This window comes from Salvelinus fontinalis, chromosome 26 (assembly GCF_029448725.1).
Source record: "Salvelinus fontinalis isolate EN_2023a chromosome 26, ASM2944872v1, whole genome shotgun sequence".
Classification (NCBI taxonomy): Eukaryota; Metazoa; Chordata; class Actinopteri; order Salmoniformes; family Salmonidae; genus Salvelinus; species Salvelinus fontinalis.
The window spans coordinates 39,295,110-39,303,483 of NC_074690.1; the positions used below are offsets into that span (position 1 = coordinate 39,295,110).

The 8,374-nt window shown below is 45.1% G+C and overlaps 1 protein-coding gene across 1 annotated transcript; it reads right to left on the reverse strand.

Moving 5' to 3' along the window:
* Positions 1 to 2,469: 2,469 nt before the first annotated feature.
* Positions 2,470 to 8,374, reverse strand: LOC129824316 (Golgi reassembly-stacking protein 2-like). The gene is made up of 10 exons (XM_055883871.1): positions 8,183 to 8,374; positions 7,355 to 7,435; positions 6,610 to 6,813; positions 6,442 to 6,528; positions 6,181 to 6,311; positions 5,958 to 6,093; positions 5,348 to 5,471; positions 4,903 to 5,001; positions 4,696 to 4,791; positions 2,470 to 4,526 (listed from the first exon to the last, which is right to left on the reverse strand). Exons 1-10 carry the CDS (start codon positions 8,243 to 8,245, stop codon positions 4,261 to 4,263), a joined length of 1,287 nt encoding a protein of 428 aa, XP_055739846.1. The 5' UTR covers positions 8,246 to 8,374; the 3' UTR covers positions 2,470 to 4,260.

Consider the following 8,374-nt stretch of genomic DNA (forward strand, 5'->3'; position numbering starts at 1 on the left):
ATAGTTCAATGAATGTATTGTTTAGTGTTGTGTTGTGTAGTGGCTTTGCTGGCATGCACCCCCCCCCCCAAAAAAAAAGAAAGTTTGCCCCACCAAGATTCACATGTTAAAATCTGTTCTGCTCAAATTGAAAATGATTAAACAAAATAATGAGGATTTCTATCAGCCAGATCCGGGTGAAGGCTGCATTGGATTTCTCTTCATGCAACTCCGTGCATCCAATGGAAATGTTCGCTTTAGGCAATAATGCCGGGACCTGCTTGTGGATTTGACAGCTAATGGAGTTCCACCTCCGGCACAATCAAAACATCTGCAATGCGGATGTCGGCTAAAGCGTATCTGATTGAATCGGCCCCTGGGTGTGAGTCCCACACCCATCCAATGAGGTATACCATCACAGCTGAGTGAGTTCCAAGTCAGTGTTTTCATACCTGTCTGGGACGCATGCGAGTCAAGGTTCGAATCCAAGGACTTGGGCCCGGTTTCACAAAAGCATCTTAAGGCTAAGTTTAAGGTTCTAATTTCTAGAAATTAACTTAACCTTACGATGCCTTTGGGAAACCGGCCCTGGCTCAGTTTCTGCGCTGGCGACCACTTATCTCCCACTTCTCTCCCAACAACAGGTGTCTATTGATTTGTTATTTTACTACTCTACGGTAAGCCATGTTGTCTTGCGTTTTTTTCCTGTTTTTCAGGATAAACTGACCTAAATCCACTTGCCGTGCATAACATCCAATGGAACGCAGACAGGGGAGTACACTCGGCTCAGCCGTCAATATCTTGCAATAATACAGATAAAGTTGTGGTTTCTTCATGAGTTTTTAGGCTATACTTATTCAAATACAATGGCTCTTTTCTAGTTGTTCTTGTGTAGCAACACTGAACAAAAATATAAATGCAACATGCAACAATTTTAAAGATTTTACTGAGTTACAGTTCATATAAAGAAATCAGTCAATTGAAATAAATTCATTCATCTATGAATTTCACATGACTGAGAATACAGATATGCATCTGTTGGTCACAGATACCTTGAAAAAAAAGGTAGGGACGTGCATGGATCAGAAAACCAGTCAGTATCTGGTGTGACCACCATTTGCCTCATGCAGCGCAACATCTCCTTCACATAGTGTTGATCAGGCTGTTGATTGTGGAATGTTGTCCAGCTCCTCTTCAATGGCTGTGCGAAGTTGCTGGATATTGATGGGAACTGGAACACACTGTCGTACACGCCAATCCGGAGCATCCCAAACATGCTCAACGGGTTACATGCCTGGTGAGTATGCAGGCCATGGAAGAACTGGGACATTTTCAGATTCCAGGAATTGTGTACAGATCTTTGCGACATGGGGCTGTGCATTATCATGCTGAAACATGAAGTGATGGCGGTGGATGAATGGCACGACAATGAGCCTCAGGATCTCGTCACGGTAAATCTGTGCATATAAATTGCCATTGATAAACAAATATTTTGTTTGTTGTCCATAGCTTATGCTTGCCCATACCATAATCCCACCTCCACCATGGGGCACTGTGTTTCATAACGTTGAGAACAGCAAACTGCTCGCACACATGACGCCAAACAAGCTGTCTGCAAACTGTCTGGTACAGTTGAAAACAGGATTCATCAATGTAGAGCACACTTCTCCAGAGTGCCAGTGGCCATCAAAAGGGAGCATTTGCCCACTGAAGTCCGTTATGACGCCTAACTGCAGTCAGGTCAAGACCTTGGATGAGCATCCCTGAGATGGTTTCTGACAGTTTGTGCAGAAATTCTTCAGTTGTGCAAACCCAGTTTCATCAGCTGTCCGACTGGCTGGTCTCAGACGATCCCGCAGGAGAAAAAGATGGTTGTGGAGGTCCTGGCCTGGTGTGGTTTCAAAGTGGTCTGCGGTTGTGAGGCCGGTTGAACGTACTGCCAAAATCTCTAAAACGACATTGGAAGCAGCTTATGGTAGAGAACATTAAATTCTCGGGCAACAGCTCTGGTGGACTTTCCTTCAGTCTGCATGCCAATTGCACTCTCCCACAAAATTTAAGACATCTATGGCATTGTGTTGTGACAAAACTGCACATTTTAGTAGCTTTTTTGCCCCCAGCACAAGGTGCACCTGTGTAATGGTCCTGCTTTTTATTGCGCATCTTGATATGCCACACCTGTCAGGTGGATTGATTATCTTGGCAAAGACGAAATGCTCACAAACAGGGCTATAAATCATTTGAGAAAAAAGCTTTTTTGGTGTATGGAACATTACTGGGTTATTTTATTTCAGCTCATGAAACATGCAACCAACACTTTACATGTTGCGTTCATATTTTTCTTCAGGGTACATTTTAAGCAGACAATGGAACATGCAAGGCACAAACTTAACAAGCAGGCTATTCTATAAAATGTTAAACATTTTTTAAGTCAACAAAAGTGCATCTTTTTTAAAAACAATATAAAAAACGCACAAATAAAATGTAGTGTAAAATTCCATTGGCTTTATTGCTTGAGTATGTATGCACAGGATGTTAACATAAAGTTGGTACACAGTGCCCTCATTTGGTTAAACAGACCCACTGCGCCTTCCATTTCCAACCATCTGGCCATTCCAGAGGACGGTACCAAATACTTTATAAACTGGGTGGTTCGAGCTCTGAATGCTGATTGACTGAAAGCCGTGGTATATCAGACCATATACCATGGGTATGACAAAACATGTTTGTAATCAGTTCATAATAGCAATAAGGCAACTTGGAGGTTTGTGGTATATGGCCAATATACCACGGGTAAGGGCTGTATCCAGGCACTCTGCGTTGCATCGCGCTTAAGAACAGCCCTTAGCCGTGGTATATTGTCAAAATATACCACACTCCCTCATGCTTTATTGCTTAAATAACTAACCCAAGATAGACCACAGCCTGTCATTTCCAATGGGAGCAAATTAATTACAGTGGGAAGAACAATAAAGGAGGTGGGCAGAGCCAAGCAAGAGCTAGCAAGATCCTATTGGCGTGTTCTAGCATGTTTTTGCATATTACCATTAAAAGGAACGTCTACTCTGAAGTGCGTGTGTGCAATAACTCAATTCGTCCTTGCACTTCTAAACAACTCCTATTTTTAAAAACTTTTGCAAAGGGTAGTTAGTCCCCTCTGTTTGTAACATATGAGTTTTGGGAACAGAAATGTATTGAGATCAAGTGTTTAAAAATCGCTGAGAAAATGTGCATAATGTCAGGCAAAATCCATCTCGGGCCATCTTCTCCCACTGCTGGACACTGGGCTTCCTCTCAACACCATATTTGGAGGCGAGAGGAAATGCCAACTAGATGCTTCAGATTTATACATACCGTGAGACATCTGTCTCATTGTTCTATCTGCGATAGTACTACAGCGCGTAACAGATATGATTTTAACCAGATACCCTACCCCAGCCACAAATGGTTCATGTTCATAGTTCTGACGAGATCTCAATTTCGGTCACGTCTGGTATAGACATCTAGTGATTAGCACCCTCACAAGGGTTCAGAGTTTTGTTTAAACGAACGGTGCATAGAAACGTATTCCATAGGTACAAGCATGCATGTCTAATGATTTCAACAGACAAATGTGGCATAAAATAATGCAGATTTCATTCTTTAAAGCAGCAATCAGCAGTTGAAACAAACCGTACTCCCTGCCTCGGTTTCGGTAAAAAGCTTAGGGATGGGGAAATGCAAGGAATGAACATTCATGATATCAAAATTAAAGTTAGTTTTAGGCATGTTTTCTGTTTGATTACATCTACTTTGTTTACCAACATTGGTGTAAAACAAGCTTATATTTTGGGGTAGAATGGAGCTCAAGAATTATTGGGTACATATAATTAATTTATAAGTCAAAAAATGTATGTAACAACTGCAGATTGCCCCTTTAACAGAAACAATCTAAGCAATTTAACAAAAATGAATATATATCTAACTAAGAGATTTCTGGGTTTACTAAAGGGTTGGGAGGTTATAAAAAAAGCTGATGTATTTGGTATGAATCTGAGGCCGGGTGGGACAGGCAGGCTGGTAGGGCTACTCTGCTTCTAGCCACTGCCACTCCTTCATCCCATCTGTCCATCATTCATTCCTCTGCTCCACGTTTCCAACTGACTGCCTTCTGAGTGCGCCAGCCTCACTGCTGGAAATATGCTTCTCTCCCTCCTGGCTAAATAAATAGAGGGCGAAAGAGAGAGAGAAGGAGACAGAGAAACTGGTAGGTTTGGTTCTGGGTCTGAGACTCGTCCTGTGTTACGACGACGTTGTCTCCGTGGAAGCCTGTGATTCCGTGGGGGCGGTTTCCGAGGCGACAGCTGATTCTGTGGCAGTAGAGGAAACTGTGGCATCAGGGAGGGTCTGCTTCTCTGGGGCGACTGTTGGAAGGGTGAAGGAAGAGAGGTCGACCGGGGGAAAAGATGTTACCCCTGGGGGCAGGAGTGGTAGCTGGGACAGCATGGCAGGGAGGGGGGCGACACCGGGCAGGTTCAGAGGAGGGAAGGGGGCGAGTGGAGGGAAACCTGCAATGGAGCGTGGAGAAGAGAGAGATCTGTAAGTGAACACTAGAACATGTACACTAATACATAATGTTAACATTGAGTTACTGCCCCCAGGGGTTAACAATAGCTGCTAACATTAGCTGCTGGTAGTATAAACCCGCTGTTCCAGGTGGCGGTAGCCCATTAATACCTGCTAACGACACAGCGCTGAGGTCTGGTAGTGCGCCGAGGTTGAGGTTGGTGAGGTTTGGAAGTAGGGGGAAGCTGCCCGGGAGAGGCATCAGACCTACAATAGCACACGAATAAACATATATATTTAGTCAGTGTAGAAAAGTGTATGATTTGATCGTTTCAATTTGATCATAAAACTACATTCTGAGGAGAAACGTGTGCTGACCTGGTAGCGTGGTGGCGGGGTTGAAGGTCGTGGCGGCAGGATTTAGGGGGCTCAGGGAGGGGCTGATAGAGGTGGGCAGCCGGGGAACAGTGGGGAGACCTGGGAGAGAAAGATGAGCCGTCAGCAGGGTTGGGGTCAATTCCAGTGTATTCCAAACACTGAAACTCCAATTCTCTTCAATGCTTTCAATTAGGAAAGTAGAATTGGGTTTACTTTCTGAATTGAAATGGAATTGACCTCAACCCTAGTGATCAGAACAAAAATGCATTGGAGAGAGAGGATCTTTTTTGACCATCCATAGCATTGACTTAGATCATTCATTTCCAATGGGAGTTTGATAGGAGCAGGGAGGCCATCTGGAGCAGAGTCAAAAAGTATAAGTTTAACCCTGGTGTCACATTCCATAACCATATTATGTTGCGAAAGAGTAAGAGAGATGAGGTACCTGTCTGAAACTCGCTTGGGATAGTGGGCGGGGCTGAGCTGATTGACAGGCCGGACAGCGAATCCTCAAGCCCCGTGGGGACAGAAGGCATGGCAGGCAGAGGGGTTACAGCTGACAGCTGAACCTGAGCGGGGGAGAGAAATAAGACAGGGAAGAAAAAAAAAAGAGATGAGAGGGAGGGAGGAATATGAGAGAGGGGCGGTTGATGAACAGGTAAGGTCAAGTGCATTTAAACGAGTAATTATTCATTTGAATGAATATCTTTCCTCTCTGACGTGCCTGTCTGCATTGGGAGTGACATTTTGACATAATGAGCCTCTCATAGCCTTCCCTGATGAGGGGGTGGAGGGGAATCAAATAAGGGGGGGGGGGGGGGGGGTGCAGATAAGTAGACACTTCAAATCGATGGCATACTATTATGAGGCTGAGACTAAAGCTACAGTATGGGTACTGTAGACTTGGTCTGGTCATTTCAGCCCTCTAGTTCCAAAATATGTTATTGCAAAAAGGATGATTAAAAAAAAAAGCATAAAGTGACTGATTGTCTACTGACTGTCCAGGCAGTTCTAGTTGTTCTGATTCTTGGGTCAAGTTCTGGGTTGATAGTAACCTGAGTGAATCCATCCTTGAGTGGGCTGATGGGCTCACCACTGGGAAGAGGACCTGGAAAACTGATCTTCTTCCCCTCTTCAAATGGTCGGGTGGGAATTCTGTGCAGGTATCCGTATCCTATCCCACATCCCAGACTGGACCAAGAGAACAGTAGATGATGTCACTCGTCAGACTGAGGTGTGTGTGTGTGTGTGTGTGTGTGTGCACTGTATGTTTGTTACCTGCCCTCCCCTCCCCAGGCGCTGTTCGGGGTGATGACCACCTCTCTGCAGTTGTCTGTGTCTGTGTTATAGACATACAGCTTCAGCCCCTTCCCTTCATGGGTCTCTATCAGAGAAAACAGGTCCTCTGACTGAGGGAGAGAGGTGGAAAGGAGGGAGAAACTTCAATGACATATCAAAATGCTTATTGACTAGTTTGTGAAGCTCGCAGTCTTTACTCCTAGAGTAGAATGCATGGTGTAGTTTTGTCACTATACGCACCTCGTTCATAACGGTGTCGGCTCCTATGATGTAATCAGTGTGGGGCCGCAAGCCAGCCAGGGCTGCTGGAGAGTTAGGCTCCACCTCCTGAGAAAGAGAAAGATACCAAGAATTACACCTGCCTGGTATGACCTAAATTGGGCACACCTTTCGGCACTGGCTACTCACAAGCACGTGCCAGATGTTCTCATTGGCTCCCTCGAAGCTGCAGAAGCGTATGGAGACTCCCAGCAGGCCCTGGCCACCCCAGAGGTTGCTAGGGATGACGGTGGACTCCCTGAGCTCCAGGGTCTTCGAGGAGTAGACCAACATCCTGACCGGCTTCTCCACACTGGCCTTCAATAGGTCCTTCAGGGTGTCATTGTCCTTGTTCTGAAACAGAGACAGGATAAATTATAGAATTAGAATGAGTAGAACGGACATCCATTAGAGCCGGGATGGGCAATTGGCGGCCCCCTCCTTTTGTAGGCCCGCGGACCAATTAAAACTTACTGTTGAGAGTTAGAATAATACAATTCAGAAGGTGCAATTTAGAAATGTGGTTGTGCATCAGCACATTGGTAAATTAGTCTAGCGGTCAGCTATCTAAACTTGTAGTAAGCATGACCTAATTGCCAACTGGGGTGGGGCCAACTGATCATCCGTTATCATATTCCACCCTATGGCAAAATGTGTAGAATTGCAGGGGGGCCGCTACAATGTTTTGCTCATAAGGGGGGTGGGGGGGGGGGTATGGAGCCACCTCATGATGAGTTCTGTTTTTTTTGTGGCCCCCACCCCAACCAAAGTTTCCCCATCCCTGCATTTGAGCTATGTATTATACACCAGCATCCTCACCGTCAGTGGGGGGTTTGTGTATGTGAATACAGTTAGTGTGTTGAACATGCTTATCCGACAGCATGTCTACGCATACCAGTCTTTCGTTGTTGATGGAGACGATGAAGTCAAAGAAAGGCTCCAGTCCTGCCCGGTGTCCTGGAGAGTTCTCCTGAACCTTGGGAGAAGACAGAGACATCATGACTTGTAACAACTGCATTTTGAGATTGAAAGGGAGCAGCTGGAGCAAGGCTTGAACAAGGAGCAATTACAGGGTAGTCACACTACTGCCTGTGCCATGAGGCCCAGTCTTCTTAGCAGAGGTTAGGGAGCGTCACATCACCTTTGAACATTTAGCAGTAGCCTTAGAATTAAACAGGTATGTATTACAAGCTTCGCCTGTAATACCCGAAGGTTGTCTATCTCAACATCAAATAGATGCTTGTCACATCAACATATTCATGTGAAGGTCTGAACATGGAGGTCAGACAAATGTGTAGAAAGAGGCATGATACTGTGATGCTGAGGATTCTGTCAGCAACGTGGCTGCCCCTATAAAAGCTATTGTTTTGACAACTAGTTAGCGTTGAGCTGGCTAGCTCATTCAAACCCCATTCGTATCGGTCTGGTTGTTTTTACAGCTAACCTTGTTTGCTAAACAATACATGCAACCAATAAAATAAATACCTTTCAAACGTTTGACTTGCACAATTCCATAATGCCACTGTAGCAAATGCTGGGGGAAAAAGCGTTAACACTGCTTATTAGTATTAGCTACATGTAGGCCAGAATGTGATCCCCGGCCTCTATTTGACCGTGAAGCAACAATTGCAGTAGGTCCTGCTGAGGGACCACTACTGCGGATTCTTGCTAGCGAGCTAACATTCTTTGCAGACATAAAAAATAAAACCAAACACATAGCTACCCGAAGAACATGGTAGCCTTCGGATCCTCCTCCCGGTATCTCGACACTCTGCAATCCCCCCATGACACCCCTAGTATATATCGTATTTAGGATTTATTGTGATATATTTTCCTGCTTCGGTAAAATTGCTACCCGGTACACGTCGCCCACTCTGCCAGCTGAGCGCTTGTTACGTGGCAGACCACCAGGAAA